General features: G+C 37.7%; 1 protein-coding gene across 9 annotated transcripts in view; it reads left to right on the top strand.

The window, feature by feature from the left end:
• Phf3 (PHD finger protein 3) overlaps window positions 1–23,354 on the top strand; it is a 77,094-nt gene that overhangs the window by 29,145 nt on the left and 24,595 nt on the right. For 3 of the 9 annotated variants that reach the window (XM_021649828.2, XM_021649832.2, XM_021649829.2), the window contains 3 exons: window positions 947–1,108; window positions 14,817–16,545; window positions 21,681–21,990. In XM_021649828.2, coding sequence (XP_021505503.1) covers window positions 947–1,108; window positions 14,817–16,545; window positions 21,681–21,990 — 2,201 coding nt within the window. Of the gene's footprint in view, window positions 1–50; window positions 69–946; window positions 1,109–14,816; window positions 16,546–21,680; window positions 21,991–23,354 lie in introns of those variants that run through there. The other 6 variants (XM_021649831.2, XM_060369809.1, XM_060369811.1 and 3 more) reach the window with 4 other exon arrangements.

The following is a 23,354-nucleotide window of genomic DNA, read 5'->3' as shown; positions in this document are numbered from 1 at the left end:
GTGCTCTAAAGTTTACAGAGTGAGTTTTCATACATCATCCCACTTGATCCTCACAACAGCACTGTGAGGTAGGTAGGACAGGTACTGTTACTCTCGTTTCAGAGTTAGAGGAAACTGTTAGACAGGTTAAATGGCATAACCACATTCGTGTTCTGCCAGGGATTTGCATCCAGGCCGTCTAATGGAAACAGTAACATTCTTTGTACAAGATTTCAGCAAGTATGCTTTTAAGGTTATTTATACATACTGATTTGCTAAGGTGACATTTGTTTTGTATAGAAATAAACTTAGTGGCAATATTAATACTGTCTTAATATTTTCTTTAACATCCTTTTCATCCTTTCCTCAGTTAATGCCTTTGTCTTACTGGTTAGGGAAAAGTAATTTAATTGCATAACTGCAAATACCCACTGCTTTTCGTAACATTGAGGGAAGAAGTACAACTTTCACTTTTCTTTTTTCTGTCCTTTCTTATTTATTTTACCATCCATAAGTTATCTGTATCATTCCCGCACATGAAACATAATGTCTCTAATTAGCATTGTAGCAAGAATTAGACTATTTGGTTTGGGCATGAACCTAGAACTAGGAGCTTTTCAAATCATAGAACACTTGTGTGCTACCTCAGTTAGAATTGAGATAATTGAGTATTCCAGAAATAGTTGCCTGTTACATTCTCAACGTCAAAGCAGATGATAATAGATGAAGTGAAATCAGCAAGGATTCTTCTAATCAGCTAATTCTTCTGAGTAGTTACCTCCCAGGGCAGACCTTTGTCAAATGGAATTGATGTGGGTGCTTACTAGGAACAGTATTACACATATTAGCAGTAGACTTAGTGGCTATACAGTATCACATTCAAACACTTTTTCCCCGTGTACTGCTTTTAAATTTATAACAAACCCAATATTTTTTTTAAATAATTTTTGTTTTTGTCTCTTTCTAGTTGTTGGTCTTGACGATATTATGGATGAAGGAGTTGTTAAAGAAAGTGGTAATGATACCATTGATGAAGAAGAATTGATTTTACCTAACAGGAATTTGAGGGACAGAGTAGAAGACAATTCAGTGAGATCACCAAGAAAATCACCTCGTTTAATGGCACAAGGTAATCCTTCCCAAGAGGTTAAGCTAGAAAATCAGATGCATAAAACATGGATGTTAGGTTATACACATGCTAAGCAGGTTATCTGTGTATCTACCACCCACCTATCTATGTACCACCCAACGGATCATAGGGCTTTCACATCTCAGGCTGAATTCAGACACCCTGTGAAGCTGAGGCTGGCTTTGAACTGACTATGTCACCTCTAGTTTCTAAGTACTAAGATTACAGGAATATTCTAGTCATATCTGACTTAAAAGATTGTTTTTCAAAATATGATTTGTGTTACAAGCATTTTAAAATTTTATTTTTTACTTACATATTTTAATTTTTTGAGATTATAATAATTACATCATTTCTCCCTTCCCGTTCCAACATTCCAAGTCTCCCATGTAACCATCGTTCCTTGGTCCTTTTTAAATTTATGACCTCTTATTTCATTAATTAGTGTTGTACATGTGTATGTGTTTCTGAATATACAGATACATCCTTCTCAGTCTGTGTAATGTTACTTCTAGGAGTTGTTAGGGCTGAGCATTTTCTGTTGGATAACTAATTGGTATGCTCTTTCCTGGGGAATACTGTTTTTCTTTCTCAGAATTTCTCAGTTGTCTACAGTTCTTTGTGTAAGATTGAAGCTTCCTGGGCTTTCCCCTGTCCATATTAGCATGGCTGTTGTTGTTGTCCTTGTTCAGCTCATTTTTAAGCAGTCATGTTGGTGAGACTTTATAGGTGTAGCTGCTGACATTACTAGGAGTTACAATCTTAGAGCAAACTCCCTCATCCATTGGCTGTTAACAGTCTTTCCTCCCCTTTTTCCGCAGTGATTCCTGAGCCTTAGCTGCTCTATTTCTTTTGTAGATGTATCCATTGGAACTGGGCTCCACAATTTGGCATTTTGATTGGTTGTGTTTTCTGTATAATACTAATTAATAAAACAATAGTTTTCTTTAATCCCTCTAGCTTCCAAAATAATAGGCACAGAGAGACTATAATTTATTATTAAGCTGTAGGTACTATGCTGGGCAGATTCTGAGCTATTCTAATCATAGTACCCTTAAAATTCACATAAAAGCCAGTCACTTGCCAATCTGACAGCCGGACAGCTTCTGCACTATCAGTCTGTCCTAATTTACAGTGGTTAGCTTATCTGTATTTGGCAACCTTGAAGAAAACATCTATCTTGGTGTGTATATAAAGTTCTTAACCTCAATCAATCTCTATCATATCTTATATCTATCCACATAAAACATCTATCTAGACCTTAAAACATCTTGACTCCTAAGCAACTAAGCTTAATTGAAAAAATAGAACCGTCTGGTCTTCAACCCCATCAGAGACTTGAGAAGGAATGAAATTGTACCTGAGTGCAGCAAGCAGCTTCCAAGATAATAGAAATAACAGAAACAGTTCACTGCATGAACAGCCACCCAGAATCTCACTACCTCTTTATATATAAGCATCATATTCAGCCTTCTGGCCCAGTATATATGACAGACATATGAAACAGGAACTATGAAGGACTTGCTTACCAGGTCTTGGCAGAACTCAGCAGTTGACTTGGCCTGCATCTAAGTTTGCACATTTTAGGCAGAAATCTGTCTGTAATAGAAGCAAGGGTATATCTTTGCCCAGGGGCCTTGCCATATTTGAAACCATTTTCTTACGGAGGTTCTTCGATGCCCGTCGTCTTACTTTGAGTTAGGCTGGGGATGCTGCCAGGAGTTGACATGTCTCATTGTCAAAGAGGTCTTAAATTAATAAAAACATCTTTAAATGCCACATTCTGTAGGTCTCTGAGGTTTTTGAAGAGTTTTATCTATTTTTATATATCTATAGAATCACTATCAGTCATAAATCTTAACAGGTAATGTTGCTTGTTTTTAGCTATTTACTATTTGTTTAACCTAGAGTGTTTATTTTGTGATAGATTAGACTAGTGACTGACATAACCATGAGTTGATCAACTATTAACTTGCATTACTTAATTATACTAAACAGTTTGTAGTTGCAGATTTTAAAAGGACTAGAAGTAGCTAGGCATGATGGTGCACTCCTGTAATCTCAGCACTGTGGGAAGCAGAGGCAGGCAGATCTCTGTGAGTTCGAGGCCAGCCTGGTCTACAAATCAAGTCCAGGACAGCCAAGGCTGCACAGAGAAACCCTGACTAAAAAAAACCCCAAAAGAAAGAAAAGAAAAGAAAAAAGAAAAAAAAATTTATAAATGAATTGTATGTGTACAGGAACTCATACCAGAGTAGAAACACACACACACACATATATATAAAATATATTATATGTAATGTGTGTGTATGTGTATATATGTGTGGATAACAAAAGTATAACAAAAAGTAACCTTAAATTTGTATCAATATACCAAAATTTATACCAATGAAAACCTTAAATCTATATCAGTATACAATAATTACAACATTGTAAGCTAAATAATAATTAAAACACTAAATTGAATCATAGATTGAATAATCTACTTTTTGTCTATTTATTCCTATAAGAAATTTTCATATTCTCCCTTCTTTCTTTTCAACCACTTTCTCCTTACCTAAGAAATACAGAGAAGAGGAAAAGAGAAATTCCTGAGTATGTTTTTATACCTTGTTTTTTTCTCTGATTAAGACCATTAATAACTTGTAACCAACTCCCCTAAATGACAACAAGCATTCATAGTCCAAGAAAACAACCAAATCTACTCACCCCACCTTAAGGGAAATGGGATGTTGTCCTTCTTAAGGTTGCTTCTTGCTGATTTGGGACGGTAATACTTTGGGGGGATCCAAGTAAAATTGGGGAAAAAATGGTTAATTAAGCTAGCAATAACATTTGGTGACTAGTCTCTAAATGTTAAGAAATTTCAGACTGTTAATATTTGTAACAGTCTGAAAGTCTGGAACCAGTAGTTTTTTAGAAGCCGTCCTGGGAGTAGGCTTTGGAGGAACAGGAACTGAAGCAATCTGAGGCTGGAGCAAGCAAGAATACTGGAATAATGTGTCAGCATCTCAACATCCTGACGATGAATCCTGTCAGCTCTCATCCAGTGTCACTATTCTTTTTGTCCTGAAAAACATATAGTTTCTCATAAGTAATATATAGTCCAAAAATATAAATACATGAGATATGCCAGATGGTTTTCTGCTCTTTGTATGAGCAGAAGAAAGGCATCGGTTTTTCTTTAAATCAGTCTGGATTGTAAACCAAACTGTAAAATCAATTTACCTATGCCATTTAAAAGAGTGGCATTTAAAAGAGTGGCTTTTAAAAGAGTGATAAGTTTTGAGGATATTGTAGCCAAGGGTTTATTGTCCACATACAGTTGAAGTCCTGGCTGGAGACATTTTTATGTCTCAGTCTTGAATTGTTCCCATATGGAGGGATCAGCAATTTATGTTACCTGTCTTGTTGGTCTTCTTGACTTCTTTCCTCTTTTGTGTAGCCAAGATCTTCAGGGGGAAATCCCTCTGTCAAACCTGATCCTTATCATTTTATTTATTTATACTTATTTTTTTTCCTTTTTTCCTGATAACAGAAACACAAGGCTTCCCTTCCCAAATAATATAACCTGGGTCCTCTAGTTGTGAAACCATTGCAAGTGTAGAATGATTTAATTTAGCAGTTCCTCTTTTACTTAGGTGTGTTTTATTTTTGACCTTTCTTAAAGAGGATGTATAAAATCAAACATAAAATCATTTTTCATGATGAATATCAAAACAAGACTGTATCACATCTAAATATGCTCCTCTGGGCCCTTGGACCCCATTGTGGCATTGTGGCAGGCCGAGCTGCCACTTTTTCCTTTGAGAGCCTTGAATCCTTGAGGACTGCCTGGCTACCCAGAACAATAGAAAAGGTATTACCTATTTTTTTTTTTTTTTTAGTTATTTATTTTTATTTTACATACATTGGTGTTTGAATGCATGTATGTCTGTGTGAGGGTGTCAGATCCCCAGGAACAGTAGTTACAGACTGCTGTGAACTGCCATGTGGGTGCTGGGAATTGAACTCTGGTCCTCTAGAATAGCAGTCAGTGTTTTAACTGCAGAACCATTTCTGCAGCCCCAAAGCATTACCTTTTAAATCAACTTTACTTAATAAACTCCTTTCTACCTTTAGTGCTCAAGTACATTCTCGGCAGATTGTACCTACTTAGAGGTTTTGGCCTGCGTTTCTACATATGCAGGGACTGTCTTTACTCCACATCTTCTCCACATGGAACTGGCAGTTTCGCCTTTCAAACATAGGAATTGTAGCCTTTGTGTGTTTTGGGACTTAACTAAGCTGTCGGGTATTTTGCCTCCTCTGTTGTTTCCTGTTCCCCTCTGGGCCAGGTTGGACTGTTACCCGTCCTCTGTAAGAGCCTTACTTCTATGGAGATTGGTCTCTATGGGCATTGGTTGGCTGCCTAAAGCAGCCTGACATTTCACCTCGTCAGCTCTCAATAGTTCTTGGCTGTGGGAGGCATGCCAGCATGCTCATCTCCAAGCCTAACTTTGGGTCTTTACATTGATTAATAGAATATATATATATGAATATAATTTTTATTTAATTTTCATTAATTATAGTTTATTCACTTTGTATCTCAGCTGTAGCCCCCTGCCCCATCCCCTCCCAACCCCATCCTCCCTCCCTCTTCTTCTCTTATGCCCCTCCCCCAGTCCAATGGTAGGGGAGGTCCTCTTACCCTTTCATCTGACCCTAGTTTATCAGGTCTCATCTAGACTGGCTGCATTGTCTTCTTCTGTAGACTGATAAGGGTGTTCCCCCATTAGGGGGAGGTAATCAAGAGCCAGCCACTGAGTGCATATCAGAGACAGTCCCTGTTCCCATTACTAGGGAACCCACTTGGACACTGAACTGCCATGGGTTATATATATCTGTGCAGGCGTTCTAGGTTATCTCCGTGAATGGTCCTTGGTTGGAGTATCAGTCTCACAAAAGACCCCTGTGCCCAGACTTTTTGGTTTTGTTGCTCTCTTTGTGAAGCTCTTGTGCCCTCCAGGTCTTTCTATCTCCTCCTTCTTTCATAAGATTCCCTGCACTCTGCCCAAAGTTTGGCTATGAGTCTCAGCCTCTGCTTTGATACCCTGCCAGGTAGAGTCTTTTAGAGGTCCTCTGTGGTAGGCTCCTGTCCTGTTTTCCTGTTTTCTTCCTCTTCCGATGATCATCCCGTTTGCCTTTCTGAATGAAGATTGAACATCTTACCCAAGGTCCTCATTCTTGATTAGCTTCTTTGGGTGTATGGATTTTAGTATGATTATCCTATATTATATGTCTAATATCCACTCATAAATGAGTATATACCCTGTGTGTCATTTCTGCTTCTTTGATACCTCACTCAGGATGATCCTTTCCAGTTCCCACCATTTACCTGCAAATTTCATTATTTCCTTGTTTTTAATTGCTGAGTAGTATTCCATTGTGTAAATGTACCACAATTTTTTTATCCATTCCTCCGAGGGACATCTAGGTTGTTTCCAGCTTCTGGCTATTACAAATAAAGCTGCTGGGTTGAACAAATGTCCTTGTATATTTGAGCATCTTTTGGATATATGCCTAGGAGTGATATAGCTGGATCTTGAGGTGCACTATTCCTAATTATCTGAGAAAGCACCAGATTCATTTCCAGAGTGGTTGTACAGGTTTACATTCCCACCAGCAATGGAGTAGGGTTTTCCTTTCTTCACATCCTCTCTAGCAAGTTGTTGAGTTTTTGATCTTAGCCATTCTGATGGGTGTAACGTGAAATCTCAGGGTCATTTTGATTTGCATGACTAAGGATGTTGAATATTTCTTTGTTTCTCTGCCATTCAATATTCCTCTTTAGAATTCTCTGTTTAGCTCTGTACCCCATTTTCTAATTGGATTACTTGATTTGTTGCTGTTTAACTTCTTTTAGTTCTTTATATAGTCTAGATATTAGCCGTCTGTCAGATACAGGTTTAGTGAAGATCCTTTCCCAATCTGTAGGCTCTTGTTTTGTTCTGACAACAATGTCCTTTGCTTTACAGAAGCTTTTCAGTTTCATGAGGTCCCATTTACTGGTTGTTGATCTTAGAGCCTGTGCTGTTGGTGTTCTGTTCAGGAAGTTGTTTCCTGTGCCAATGAGTTCAAGGCTCTTCTCCTGTCTACTTTTTCTTCTAAAAGGTTTAGTGTGTCTGTTTTTATATCGAGTTCTTTGATCCACTTGGACTTTAATTTTGTGCAGGGTGATAAGTATGGATCTATTTGCATTTTTCTACATGTAGACATCCAGTTAGACTAGCACCATTTGTTGAAGATGCTGTCTTTTTTCCACTGTATGGTTTTGGCATCTTTGTCAAAAATGAGTTGTCCATAAGTGTGTGGGTTTATTTCTGGGTCTTCTGTTCAATTCCATTGATCTACCATTCTGTTTCTATGCCAGTACTATGGAACAACGGTAATAAAAACTGCGTGGTGCTGGCACCGAATATATTTTTTTAAGTCAAAATTGCCTTTTTGCACCAGTTCTCTGTTGGGTGCTTTGCTTCCTAAGGAGACTGGCGTGCTTCTCAGGGCAGCTTGATATCATCCTCTCCTTATATAAACCCAATATTGATGTGTATCCATCCTTTAGATCAATAAGGATATTATTATCCATTATTAAGAAAAAAACTTACATAGTAACACTTTTGAATACTAGACTGTCTTATGTAAGAGGCTTTATCTTATTAGGAGGGTGTCCCACCCTGACTTCATTGTGAAAACCAGGCTAGTCTAGAATTCACAGACAGCCACCTGTCTCTGACTCCTGTGTGCTATGCTGGATTAAAGGTGTGTGCCATCACCACCCTGTTCAAATATATCATCTCTATTTTAAATCATTGTAACTGTAATTTTAGAAAACAAATTTGGACTATAGTTTCATTCTGATTTTACTTAAAATCTTTTAAAAATTTCTATGTTTTATTAGTGTCAAACAATAGAATATTCTTTTTATTTCCCACTATATGGAAAACTAAAAACATTCAAACAAAAATCAGACAAAGAAACAAGAAAATTCTTGGGCCAGTTGTGCCATCTCATGCTGTTACAGCAAAGGCTTGTCCATCATTCCTTGGAATTTAGTTGTGGCTGTACTGTATTGGCAGGCCCTTACCAGAAATAGTTGACAAACATCTCAGAGCCAGAGAACTTTTGAGTTCCAGCCGCTATTCATTTTTTATTTTCTATCAGGAAGAGCCCTTTTCTTTCCTCTGTTCTTAATTGCTTGTAATTTAACATTCCATCTCTCAGTTTTCTCTTTCTCTAAGTTTGTTTTAGTTTGATCTTTCTTAAAAAGGATATATAGAGCTATAATTGTCACTATTTGTATGCCAAGGGAAATAAACTCAAATGGAATAAAATGTACTGTGGCTGTGTGAATCCCTCCATTTTTTAAAAATCCAGGCAGTTAAATTCTCTCCCTACTTCAGTTTAGGCTGCTGGTTTCCTAGTTCCGCCTCTCTAACCTGCTGCTCCTCTGGCAGTGAGGCAGTCTATCTGCAGTCATTGGGAACTGGTTTTATAGGCCCCAACTCTGGTTGGCCAAGGATTTATCCTAAAAGCGGACCAGAATTAGGTTGAGTTAATCTGTGTGTTTCCACCGGCTTTGTTCACCAAATGGCTTGGCGCCCCCTCCACAGCTGCTGCCGCCCTGTGAGAGTTGAGACCTCAGGCAGCAGCTGGGAGCAGCGCCTGTGAAATGCTCTGGCTCGTGGGTTCACAGGTGCCAAGCTAGCCTGTTCCTTCCAGACTGCGAAAAGTCTGGGGAAAATAAAAATGCAGTGTACCTCATCTGCTCAGACTCTATGTAAGTTATTGCCCACACCAGCTGGATTGGTTGGTAGAGAGTAGACAGTCCCAGAGTCATGGGTTCATGTCCTTCATTGGGCACCTAATGTAGAATACTAATTAATAAAGCAATAGTTTTCTTTAACCCTGCTAGCTTTCAAAGTAATAGACACAGTGAGACTGATTTATTATTAAGCTGTAGATGCTATGCTGGGCAGATTCCCAGCTGCTCTAATCCTAGTGCCCTTAAAACCCACATAAAAAGCCAATCACTTGTCAATCTGATGACTACTGGGTGGTTTCTGCTCTATCATTCTGTCCTCATGGCCACATGCTCATTGTCCATTTTGCCTCATGCTATTCCTTTCTCTATTACTTCCTCTTTTTCTGCCAGCCCATAGGATTTTCTAGTCCTCGTGGACTAGAAAGGAACCTAATCTCTGACTACCCTTCGTCTTCCCAGTCACAGGCTTCAGCATCTATATTAGCCAGTCAGGGATAGCAGGGGAACATTCTTTACAGGAGATGTTTCTACATTCATAACGAAGCCCGTGACAGGGTGGTAACCAGATCTCAGGGCACTGATATCAGCATCTGGAAACCTAGTGCATAAGACTCTTCTCCAACAGTTTTGTAGTGGTCTCTGTTACATAACAAAGAGAAGTACTTGAGAGCTGAGGGGGGGTCACATTTACCTGTGGATATAAGGACACATTTATTATTAGTAAAGTAGTGGTTCTAGGATCTACTGCAAGATCCATGACTTCACTAGCTAGACTTTGAATACCAGGCATCGTTTTCCTCTTGTTGGCTGGGTCTTAATTCCAACTGGAGAGCTGTTGGTTACTGCCAAGTTATGTGTGCCTCTACTGCATCCTTAGGGTTATTGTGATGTGTGAGTTGCTGATGTGTTTCATAGGTGTCGTAGCTGGGTAGGACTGTTGGTTGCTTCTTTCCTCTATTGGATGCATGTATGGCACCATGAAACCTTGTCCTTAGAGAGGAGGCTTTCAGAGGCCTCAGGCTTTGTTTCTGAAGTACATGGTGTCTTTAGCAATAGGGACTTAACCTTCTACCTCTGGTGATAACCTAGGGTAGTAGCAATAGGCTATAGTATTTTGGAAGTCTCTTGGACAACCCTGACTAACAGGGGGTTTCTTTTGCCTGGTGTGTGGGCTTTTTGTTACATTGTCTTTTTTTTAGCAAAGACAAATTACTGTAGGAATGAATTTGAAAGTATGACTTCATTCACTGACTTATTAAGACATTTACTCTGATTTGGGTGGGGGGTTTGCATTGGTATATGCTGGAAGCTTGTAGAATTTGTTTTCCACAATTTGAAAAATATTTCATAACAGGAAACAGTGGTGTTTGGCATATTTTATGTATTAAGATTAGCATTCATTAGAGTCTGAGAAACTGTTGTTCACTGCTGGGATCTTTTCATTAACTTCATTCATCTCCATTAGTTTGTCAACTGTTGCGTTCTGGAATTCATGTCTAGAGAAATATGTTGGCCTTTCGTTTTATTTTTCCTTATACTTTCCTATATTATCTTTTTTATGTAAGCTTTTGAAATTATTTCATTTTTCTCTGACCTGTCTTTCAAGTTTTGCATTTCTGATGCTCAAACATTTATCATTTTGTTTGGGGGAATGGCCCTGAAGATAGTAATGTATTCATTTGTGTTTGTATAATGGCTTTTGTCTTTAAGTTTATAATACCTTTTTTAAAAGATATTCAATGTTTTAAAAAGCTTTCCTCTCCTTTAATAGTTGTGTTTCTCCATTTTGTTTTAAAAGAAAAAAATTAGTGTTTTGATCTTTGTCTTTCATTTTAGATAGCTTCCTTCCCTCGTTTTGTAAATTGCTTTATTTAGGAATTATTTTTTAAAAATCAGAAGCTGAGTACACATCAAATGTGCATAGATTCTGTACATGACAGAACCCTGCCACCAGCAAGGTTCACAGAAGTGGATGATAGAACTTTTTTGGGCCAGTGAGTTAGGATTCAGGCAGGAATTTCTAGCCTGAAATGGTCATTTTGTTGTCATCCTTAGTTTCAGGGGTAGAACAAGTACCTGCTATTACAGTGAGACAGTTAGAAAGGGTTGTGAGGGATCAGTAAATCAGAAGTTGATATTCCATAGGGGAGCAAGCAGAGGAGCAGTGAAGCACACAGCCAGATTTCTTAAAGTGTTTGACTAGTGACTGTCAATCCCGTTTAAGGAAACAAAGGCCCTGAAGCTGATTAGATATCTGTTATTAGTGTTATCTAAATTCTCTTTGCTTCACAACTGTCATCAGTGTTTCTTATTGCTACTCTGTGATGCTCCTACTCTAGAAACACCTTTTTTAGGGCTGTGGATCCCAACCTTCCTAATGCTGTGATTGTTTAATCCTTATGTTGTGTAAACCCCCAAACCATAAAATCATTTTGCTGCTACTTCCTAACTGTAATTTTGCTTCTGTTGTGCATCGCATTGTAAATACCTGTGGTTTTGGTCTTAGATGACCCCTGTGAGTAAGTTGCTCATCCTCAAAGGGCTTGAAACCCCTGTGTTGAGAACCACTGCTCTAGGGGCTAAGCTACCAGCTTCGGGCAGGGTGTTAATGGTGGATTTGGTGACTTGCCAGTTTAGTGTTTGTTTCAAGATACTACTTAATTGTCCCTTGCTTGAATTACACAGTGTGTCATAGTTTCCTCTGTTGTTCTTCGTTTTCTGTGGAAACACACCTTTTCAAAAAAATATCCTTTATTGTGGCTAAAAGAATATAGATTGTCCTTACCATGATTTTCCTGATACATAATTTTAATCAACTTTTAAAAATCAGTTACTTGACACATGTATACTTGAGACTTAAAGAAATAAGATCAAAAATACATTAAAAAGGTTTGCTTTTTTTTTTTTTTTTTTTTTTTTGCCTATAGAAACGATGCTTCAGTCTAAGGAAGTTTAGTTTAATATTTAAGCAAAGGTGACTTTGCTTAGTAAATTACTTTAGAAAATAATATTTCATCAGAATACGTTCAGCATCAGCTAAATACCATGTCACTCTTAACTTTTTTTGTTTGTTTGTTTTTTGAGACAAAGTTTCTTCATATAGCCCTGGATGTTCTGGACTCACTTTGTAGACCAGGGTAGCCTAGTACTCACTGAGATCTGCCTGCTCCTGCCTTCCAAGTGCTGGGATTAAAGGCCTGAGCCACCTTGCATGTTACTTACTGTTTTTTAGCTTTGATGTTGCTTCAACGCTAACAGGTTTTTTTTTGTTTTTGTTTTTGTTTCTTTTTTACTGTTTATCAGTGGTTTCAAGAATACATAGGGTTCAGAGCTTAAAAGTCACCTAACTATGAAAATAAAACTTTTTTTAGTATTATTTTTAAAATAACAGCATGTCAAGTACACAACAAGGACATTTGCTCAACCATGTTTGTTGCAGCTTTATTTGAAATACCCAGAACCTGTAAACAACCCAGATGTCCCTCAACGAAGGAATGGATACAGAAATTGTGGTACATTTACACAATGGAATATTACTCGGCAATTAAAAACAAGGAAATCATAAAATTTGCAGGCAAATGGTGGGGACTAGAAAAGATCATCCTGAGTGAGGTATCCCAGAAGCAGAAAGACACATATGGTATATACTCACTTATAAGTAAGTACTAGACGTGTAAGATAGGATAAACATAGTAAAATCTGTACTTGAAGATAAACAAGAAACCTCACTTAGAACGACAAATGGGATGGACATTTGAAGTAGGAGAAGACAAGAAACAGGACAGGAGCCTACCACAGAGGGCCTCTGAAAGACTCTACACAGCAGTGTATCAAAGCAGATGCTGAGACTCATAACCAAACATTGGGCACACTTGAGGGAATCATATGAAAGAAGGGGGAGTTTGTAAGACCTTGAGAGGACAGGAGCTCCACAAGGACCAAATATATCTGGGCACAGGGGTCTTTTCCAAGACTGATTCTCCAACAAAGAACCATGCATGTATACAACCTAGAACCCCTCCTCAGATGTAGCCAATGGCAGCTCAGTACCAAGTGGCTTCTCTAGTAAGGGGAACAGGGACTATCTCTGACATGAACTCAGTGGCTGGCTCTTTGACCCACACCCCCTCACCCCACACCCCCCTTCGAGGGAGGAGCAGCCTTGCCAGGCCACAGAGGAAGACATTGCAGCCAGTCCTGATGAGACCTGATAAACTAGGGTCAGATGGAAGAGGAGGTGGACCGCCCCTATCAGTGGACTTAGGGGCAGGGAGGCGATGAGGGTAGGGACTTCAGCTGGGATTCAAAGTAAATAAACTGTAATTAATATAAAAAATAAAAATTTAATTAAAATAACAGCATGTGATGAACCATTTATAGTTCATTAAACAATGTTTTATTATTTGTTTTGTCTTTGTGTATTGTATATACAATTTGCGCACATGTGTGCGTGCCAGAGATCAATTTCAGTTACCTTTTCCTGTCACCTTCTACCTTATGTTTTCAGTCAGTATCTATCTTTCAGTGAATCTGGAGCTCCTTGATTGAAATAGGCTGGTGGTCAGTGAGCTCCTTGGGTCTCCTGTCTCAGTACCTGTCCTACCTCCAGCATGGTGGTAGGATCTAAACTCAGTTTCTTGGGCATGTGTAACAAGCACTTTATTGACTGAGCCATCTCCCCAGCCCATAATTTTTTAAAGGTGTTGAGTGTGTCCTAGATGTTCAGAGATTGCAAGGCCTGAGGGAAAGGAAAGGGTCCCAAAGAATAGGGTTACTGGGAAGTTTATTTTCCAGTGGGATATTGAAGAGTAAGAGTGCTAGTATTAGTTATACGAGGATCATCATGATGATAAGTGACACGTTGGGGAAATACTGAAAGTGTTAGTGTAGTTGGATTTTAATTTGAATGAGTAACTTTAAATTGATGTTCACGTGAAGTTGGTTTAGAGACTCAAGATAGGTATAGCTTCATACTTGTATTTTGAATTTTAATTCATGAGTTGCTTTTCTAGGTAGTGAAATTTTCAAGTTTTGCTTATTTTCAGTTCTTTTTACTTTTTTTTTTCTTTCAGGAAGATTTTTCAGGCTCAGGAAAAACGGAGAAAACCTTATTTAGTAGACTCTGTTAGGAGTATTTCCTTATATATTTTCCCTATATCTGTAGTTAAAGTTACTGATTCATTTGGCAGTCTATGTGATACTCTTGGTGCAAACTTTAATTTTTGCATAGAAACAGTATAGGGACTGGAAATGTGTGTAGCTCAGTTGTTTTAGAGTGCCTACCTAATGTACAGAACCATGGTTCTAGTTTTAATAACAGCCTTTAAGTCTCAGCATGTGAGAAGTAGAGGCAAGAGGATCAACTTCAAGGTCTCCTTGGAGTTTGAATTTAGCCTGGGTAACAGAAGACCTGTTAAAAAGGAAAATATATTGAAATGGGGATTGAGGTCTTAAGAGGTTATATCATGAAGCAGATCTTGCTTAGGATACATGGTTTTGTTGGTTTACGACTTTATTGGCATTTATACTTGTTTTTATATTATCAGAAATATTTGATGTTTAAAATTTGTGATAATCTTTCTTTAAAGATTTCCATCTCTTATAGAAAAGATACTTGTTGAAAAAATGTTCCTTATAAATTAGATGAGTCTGAAATTTGTACTTCTGTTCCCTCTGACAGAATTCAGGAGACTAATAAACATAAATTAACATGTTATAGTATATGTGTATGTATATATATATATTGTATAGTTGATCATCATGGATAGCTGTCAGTAAATTTTTATTGATATGATCAGGTAAGTTTGATAGGTCAGAGTAAGGAAGTGATATATTTTAAACTATTGAATAAAAACACACAGCAAATAGCTAAGTTATTTTATTTTATTTTTCCTCCTATGATAGAACAAGTAAGAAGTTTACGACAAAGCACTATTGCCAAGCGTTCAAATGCAGCACCTCTAAGCACAAAAAAGCCATCTGGGAAGACTCTATCTACCCCTAAGTTAGGGGTGAAACCACCAGAAAGATGTCAGGGTAAAGAAGAAGTTTATACGTCACTGAAATCTGAACACCCTAAGGAGAGTAGAAGGAGCAACCGGCATGATGAACAAGTGGATGTGGTGCCAGAAGTCTCAGCATCTTCAGTTGATTCTTCAGTGTCATCTTGTGTCGAAATGAAGGATGAGGCTGAGGCTGAGCTAGATTCCAGACATGCATGTAATAACGAGGGTGAAGTAAATGTATCATCTCATGAGTTAAATTGTTCGCTTCTTTCAGAGACTTGTGCTAGTACAGAAGAGAAGAAAAATGAAGCTCTGATGGAATGTAAAACTGAGACTGATAGTAGCTCATTGTTTAAGTTTTCAGATAAGGAAGATGAGCAGAATGATCTTGTTTCAGGTGAAATGGGTGACACTGTTGAAGAAGAGAGTGCAGTGGGAAAACTTGAACAAGAACCAGAGGAGATAAAGTTAACCTGTGAAGGTGACCAGATGCCTGAGGAACCTGAATCTTCTGATATGTCTGACTCTGCTTGTACAGAAAAAAATCAGACAGAAAATAATGAAGCAGCTGAATGTGATGTGGAGTTGAAGAACACCGTAGATGTTATTGATAAAGCTGAAGACTCTCCTCAAAGAAATCAAATGGAAACATTGGGATATTGTGAGGACATGCAGTCTAATGATGTTCAGTTACAGAGCACAGAGTTTAGTAAATCAACTCTGGAGGAGGTTGATACTTGTGCTTTTGAACCAGAAACTAGTACTTTAGAAAATACTATTTGTGATGTTCCTGACCAAAATTCAAAGCATTTTAATATTACTCAAAGTATTAAACTGGAGTCTCAGGAAACCGCAGATCTTCAGGGTGATAAAAGTGGTTTAGAGTCCAAAAACTTAAAATCCAAACACACAAAATCTGTAACTCATTCTAAGCAAAGCATGACCTCAGAGACCCCACGAAAAACTGTTGCAGTGAAGCAAGAAGCAGTTCATAGCAGAACTAAGTCTAATGCCAAGAGTGTGAAGCGAAATGCTGATGGACCAGAAGCCCAGCGTGATTCTCAGAGGCCAGTCAAAGTGAGAAAAAAACAAAGTGACAAAGATTTGAAGAGTCAGAGTTGTAATTCTGGGGTTAAATCTGTAAAAAGCCAAGCTCATTCTGTATCCAAAAAAACACCCCAGGATCAAAATGTAGTGCAAGTTTCCAAACCTTTAACACATTCTCTTAGTGATAAGCTTCATGGTCACTCCAGTTGCTCTAAGGAGCCTCATCATCCTGCACAAACTGGAAACTTACTGCATTCCAGCCAGAAACAGAGCCATAAGCCCCAGCAACAGTCACCAGCGGTGAAGGTCACTAGTCATGTGAAGGATGAGCAAGAACATCCAGGCAGTGAGCATCTTAAGGAAGAGGAGAAACTGAAGCCAAAAAAACCTGAGAGAAATCTACAGCCTCGCCAAAGGAGAAGCAGCAGAAGTTTTTCTCTGGATGAGCCTCCATTGTTCATTCCAGACAACATAGCTACTATAAAAAAAGAAGGGTCAGATCAGACTTCCTCAGTTGAAAGCAAATATATGTGGACTCCCAGCAAGCAGTGTGGGTTTTGCAAAAAACCACATGGCAACAGGTGTGTGTGCGTGTGCATGTATGTATGGGTGTGTACTTTGAGGAACTTGAAGGATGAGGATTGAGATCATCATGAGAACTTTGTAATTTGAAAATAAATTATTTAATATGCAGAGACGTCCAAAAGTCTCTTACCAATCCTGGATAAGTGATAGAAACTCAGAAACATTGAATTTACAACTAGATCATTGTAGAATATTTTAAAAAGCTTAGTCTGACCAATAGCTGATATGCATGGACACACTTGTCATTGTAACCAGTTAGAAATAAATGTAGTTGTTGCATCTAATAAAAACCAAACTCTTTTGCTAATGAGAATTGTTACACTGCCTCAGGACTGGAGCTTATATGTCATTTATTTGACTACAGAAGTAGTAATAAAGTGTGAAGGTCTTAATGGAATGGCTATTTTTCTTTTGAAGCTCTTATTTTTTAAATGATACACTTGAAATACCCAATCACTACCATTCCAAAGCCAACATACTGGATTTTGGAAGTAAATTCAATAGTAAAAGCAACTGTTAGATTACCTAGCTGAATTTTGTGTATATTATAAAATAGAGTGAAAATATGTATTTCTTTTTGGAGTGTTTTAGTAGTGCAAATAATTTGTGACTTCTTCTCCTTGAAAATTGTACAGTTGACTTTACCACTATTTTTATTATAGGGTTATTTTGGAATCCATCTTTAGTAGCTTATCACATTGCCCCCCTCCCATCCTCAGTGTGTTTTTATTTGCTTTCTTTTTTGAGAAAGGACAAAGAAGAGATGAAGTGGCATTTGTTACTGCAGATGGTGCTGATCAAACATTCACATTGCTGTTGAGACTTCTGTCAATGATTATATCTTAAAAAGAATTAAAACTTGCACAGTTTAGTTAAATGACCATTACGTTTCCTACCTCTATCAGATCACATAAAACTGAATTTAGAGACAGAGACACAGCATTGCAGTTGGGGAGTAAGAGGGAAGTGTGGGGGTGTTAGACTAAATTTTGTGCCGTGGAGGTTTTCTAATTTTTTGTTTGTTTTGAGATACACTGCAGGAGAGCCTATTTCGAAAACTCAGGGTATAACCTGTGCTGTCCTTGATCTTGGGCCCCTTTTGCCTCTGACCGTACAGTGGTGAAGTCTTCACTGTATATCCTATTTCAGTGTCAGGAATCACTCCATTAAGAAGTATATTTCTGTTTTCAAGCCCTCTAGTGTGTTTAAATATAATGCTATCTTTATCCCAGTCACATACTTTTCATGTTTTTTTTTTTACATTTATGATAAGTTCACATATTTCAAAGCTACTAAGCTTACTCTTAATATCTCAGAGACTTAAAGATAAAATTTCCTTGTTAATTATACTTTTAATAAAGGCCAGCCCTTTGTCACTTTAGAATCTTTCAAAAATTGATGACACTGATGTGTGGTTAGAGTCCTGGGTTAGGAACTTAAGAACAACTGTGACGTGGAGTTGGAAGCCATGTTCAGTATGATCTTGTTAGCTCTTTAATAGGTAAATTCTGTTCTGATGGTGCAGTCTTCAGGCGTTTACCCAAGCTCAACAGTGCTTACTGCAGCTGCATAACTTCAGCAGTTCTTTTGTGAAGTGAAGATAACATTGTTTAATATTTTTTAACGTACTCTTTGAGGCTGCTCTATAAAGTATGGACTCTGTTTCTTCTTTGAATATAGCTTACAGTGATAGCTGTGGGCCTGGGTGTTGACCCTGTGTCATTGATCTGGGCGATGTACATTGGAAACAATTAGCTCTTCAGACACCTTCAGTATTTTTCAGTCTGTGAATAAAGAAACCCAAGTCATTGCTTGTTTTTTTCTTATATATTAACTTACCACGACTTTGTTACGTTGTCTTAACATTCATTAAATACCTAAAGCATGCTTTTTACATAATCTGTAATTTTTTAGTTTTGATCTATATGTATAAATGCAGATCTATTAAGAAAGTATATAGAAATTGTTTGCTCTTACATACCAGTCACATGAAAGCTACTTATTAGTAGCACTTGTGAAAATAAAGTTAATCAGTACTTTTTTTCACAAATTGCAATTGGAGTTAGCTTTTTTTGTGTATATATCCAGTTGGATATTATGTTTTGTATTACAGAGCTTCATGACAACATATCCTAGACAGTAGGTCTTTTAATATAGTGTGTTTTTTCTTTAATTTATTTTTTTGATAGATATATATCAATATTATTGAATATTCTTTAAAAAATGAGACCCTTTTTATTTTTACTTGAATGTAATTTTTGAACATTTTCACTGGAAGCCATTTTGGGTGGAAATTTTCTTAGTCTCTTCATATTACCTGCCTTGGGCTTCTCTTTCCTCCTTTGTCAGGGAGATGTTTGTGTATTTAATTTGTAATGCATTTTCTTGACCCTAATTGTAGATTGGACAAAGTTTAGCAATATTAATTCATAGAATTAGAAAACAATTCTGAGGAAGTACTACGTTAGAATAAGTGACTCTGGTTTTCTCGTTTTAAGTTTTGTAGACTTTTTCTTTGAAGATTAGGTTGACTATTAAGATGATTTAGTGTTTATGTTGAATAAAATCTTATATGTAGTGACAGTACATTCTGGGCTGTCACTTCAATTACCTAGCAGAACTGTAGGCCTATCTTCTAATTTGTGGCCAATGTCTTTTTAAGAGCAGGTGTTCTTAGAGTTTAACAACTGAAGTTTTCTAAGAATTTCTTCTGACTCATACCAAGAAGAATTTGGATTTGAAATATAGGATGCTTTCTGTTGTCTTTCAGCAGACGTAATTTAATTTTTTTTCTGTCAGTTTGTGTGTTAACATCATAAAAGACATGAGTATTGCTACATTTTCCATTTAACTAATAATGTACTGATTTGCTTTAGTTAACTGATTCAGAAACTGTGTACAGTATTATTTTAACATAGAAGCCCTAATTTTTTCATAAAGAAATTTCTCTTATTAGAAATTCAAGGACAGGGCAAGAAATGGAATAATAGTTGTTGGCTAGTCTACTGCTGCAAATCTTGTGCCCTGCTCCCTAACTATGCCCGCCTAATCCTCATGTCTTCAAAGCTTAATAGCCTGAGAGAAAGTAGGGACCTTCCTGTGTTCATTTCTACCCCCTCTTTTCCTTTTCTTTCCTATTTGTCTCTTTCATTTCCTGTCTTTTCAAACATACAGGGTTTTGTTTGTTTGTTTTGTCTGTTTACTTGTTTGTTTTTTGGTTCATGGTACTTAGAAGTTTTGGCTTAAGTAGAAATTGATGTTAATAGTTAGGAGTAGTTGACTATATTAAAGTAGACCTCACCCGTACCCCTGGTCCCAGGACACTGGGGAGTTTGCTACCATTGTTTTGTAGAAGGTCGTATCTAAATATGTTGTTTTAAAAACCAAACCTTAAGTACTAAGATGACATCTTTATATGACAGTTTAGTTTTTCAAAGCTGTCAACAATTAAGTATAAGCATTTCCAAAGTAAACTTGAAATCAGAGATGATAAAATGACTCCTGATAAATTTTATAATGATAGATCAGTGAGGTGGCCGCGTTACCACATGGAAGTTTGTAAATACTTTACAGTGTTACATAGTCTGACATTTAAGACGGAAACCATTGCAGGCTTGCTTTGAAGTCAACGCAGCTGTGGTTGTAGAAGAGAAGTGACAACTCGTTTTCCTTCTGAATATTAAGGCTGTTTGGACTAGACAGTTGGTTTCAGGAAATAACTGTGTGCACTCATGGAGCAAGGAAAGAAGAGTATTAAATATGAAAGTATTCTTCACAATCCCTAGCATTTGGAACAACCCAGTTGTTGAAACATCACAGAACCATCACAAATCTCAAACAGAAACTTTGTTATAAGTAAATGTTACATTATTTAAATGTTCTCTTGGCTTGAGGAAAAAACTACCTATTCTCATTTTTCAAGCCAACTGTGTCATAAGGAAGGTGAAGACTGACAACACTGGCAGCAGTCATACCCCTGAGGATAAAGAATGGCCAGTTGCAGTTTCCGAAAGACTTGGCAGTAGTTGAGCAGACGGACAGTCATATCCCTGAGGATAAAGAATGGCCAGTTGTAGTTTCAAGATTCGGTAGTAGTTGAGCAGACAGAAATGCACACAAGAATGAAGAAAACAAAGAGCTGCTATAGAGGAAAGATAGACCTGGCACCATTCTAAAAACACTTCTTAAATATAACACTAATCTTGCTATTTCCAACATGAAAATAGGACTTCAGGGCCATGTCATTCCAGCTATTAACTTTAAACATTCCATTTGTTTTTAAAAATTTAGGGCATATTTGGTAGTGTCCCGTAGTCTTGAGATATCATGAATTGCCAGACTGAAAAAGGAAAAGGGAGATGAAATCTCAATATTCAAGTAAGCTGATAGTATTCTTGAAGTCTGAATAGCCATTTTATTCTGAAGAAGTTGCAAATACTCTTTAGTGAGCCGCAGCTTGATTCATGAGGTGATTTTTTAGATGGAATCTCTTAGGAGATTAGAATTAAAACCTAGATGTGGGTTTTAATGTTAAGATGGAGTGTTTATTGTGCAGATGAGTTTATTTCCCAAAACACATAGGCATTAACTAAGAAAATCACCCAACAGTTAAACATTACTTTGCTGAATCAACGTGATACATTGGATCAGAATGATTCAGGTTACATATATACTGGCTACTAGGAGTGAGACTTTATTTTTTCCAATAAGCGCATAGGAGTGAGACTTTTACTCAGATTTTTTTCCTTTTGACATTTTGTTCAAGTCAAATCTCTTAAGTTTTCTGTAGGATCTCGCCTCTGAGTTGGATGGATTGTGGTTAAGATCTCACACTTGTCACTGTTTCTGTTTTATGCTTTGTTCTGTGATACTTTTATATGGTGGGAGACCAGTCTTCACTTAAAACCGCCTTGTGTCCTCGTTCCTATGACCAACAGTGCCTTCTCTCTTTTCTGCTAGAGAGGGAAGTCACTAGATTTAAAAGTTACATTTTCATACTCCTTGAGAACTTGCTCCACGTTGAGCTATTGCATACATGGACAGTATGAACAATATCTGAACATGAAATACTGTTTTTAGTTGAGATTAAGTGTTTAAAAGAAATGCTTTTTCCCTTTTCTTCCTCCTCCAGGTTTATGGTTGGCTGTGGGAGATGTGATGACTGGTTTCATGGTGACTGTGTTGGGTTAAGTCTTTCTCAAGCACAGCAAATGGGAGAGGAAGACAAAGAATATGTTTGTGTAAGATGCTGTGCTGAAGAAGATAAAAAGACTGACATATTAGACACAGATATTTTGGAAGACCAAACTGCATTTGAAGCCCACAGTGAAGATAAAACAATGGAGTGTGAAAAGCTCGGGTCATCGAAGCACATAGTAGCCAATGATAAAAATAAATGTATGGATGATACTGTAAAGCACAAGGTCAAAATTTTAAAACGGGTAAGCTTTCCAAACAATGTATTGTTACTTCAAGAAGTTTGCATGGCTAATGAGGTTGAGCATTTCTCTAAGTGCTTCTCTGCCATCGATGATACTCTGCAGAGAATTCTCTGTTTAGCTCTGTACCCCATTTTTTAATTGTATTACTTGATTTTTTTGCAGTTTAACTTCTTTAGTTCTTTATATATACTGGATATTAGCCCTCTCAGTTCAATATCCAAGTGGGTTCCATTGTAATAGGAACAGGGACTACTCTCTGACATGAACTGATTGGCCTGCTCTTTAATTACCTCCCCCTGAGGGGGAAGCAGCATTACCAGGCCACAGAAGAGGACAATGCAGCCACTCCTGATGAGACCTAATTGACTAGGATCAGAAGGAAGGAAAAGAAGACCTTCCCTATCAGTGGACTTGGGGAGGGGCATGCATGCAGTGGAGGAAGGGAGGGATTGGGATGGGAGGAGGGAGGGAGGGAACCACAGGAGGGATACAAAGTGAATAAAGTAATTAATAAAGAAAAAAAAAGTTTGCATGGACCCAAGTGAGGTTCAGAAATTTCTCCTTCTGGTTTATTTAAAATGTACATTTTTATTTTTTTTCCTACGAATGAGTTGAACTGAAGGTCCTTTTTTTTTTTTTTTTGGTGGGGGGAGGCCTGTTTTGCCGAAAACAGGTGATGTTGGCATTTGCAGTTTTTCGTGCTGTCAAAAAGTAATAGGTTTGAATTTTTGGACAGTGTTTACGTGGCTGTATGAACTACATATGCTTACTAAGTTTTAAAATTTTTCAATCTAAATATCTGCTAATTCTTTAACCATTTTGTATTATTTTCTTTAAGAATTAACAGAAAAAGTTGTAACCTTTGATCTCATTTGCTTGGAAGCCACTCCTTCTACTTTTTCTGTTGAATTGTGGACTTCTAAAATTGGTTTTCCCTGACCTGATGTTTTTACATATATATAATTTTTATTTTTCTATATTAATCACAGGTTGTTTACTTTTTATCCCAGCCATAGCCCCCTCCCTCCTTCCCTCCCAATCTCACCCTCCCTCCCTCATCTCCCTGTCCCTTTTCAAGTCCACTGATACGGGAAGTCCTCCTCCCCTTCCATCTGACCCTAGCTTATCAGGTATCCTCAGGACTGGCTGCAGTGTCCTCCTCTGTGGCCTATCAAGGCTGCTCCTCCCTCGGGGGTGGGGAGGTCAAAGAGCCAGCCACTGAGTTCATGTCAGAGATAGTCCCTGTTCCCCTTACTAGGATACCCACTTGGATACTGAGCTACTATGGGCTACATCCAAGCAGGGGTTCTAGGTTATATCTATACATGGTCCTTGGTTGGAGAAACAGTCTCAGAAAAGATCCC

This window comes from Meriones unguiculatus, chromosome 16, assembly GCF_030254825.1.
Source record: "Meriones unguiculatus strain TT.TT164.6M chromosome 16, Bangor_MerUng_6.1, whole genome shotgun sequence".
Classification (NCBI taxonomy): Eukaryota; Metazoa; Chordata; class Mammalia; order Rodentia; family Muridae; genus Meriones; species Meriones unguiculatus.
The sequence above is the reverse complement of the archived record's forward strand: the minus strand, read 5'-3'. Positions and strand labels throughout refer to the sequence as shown.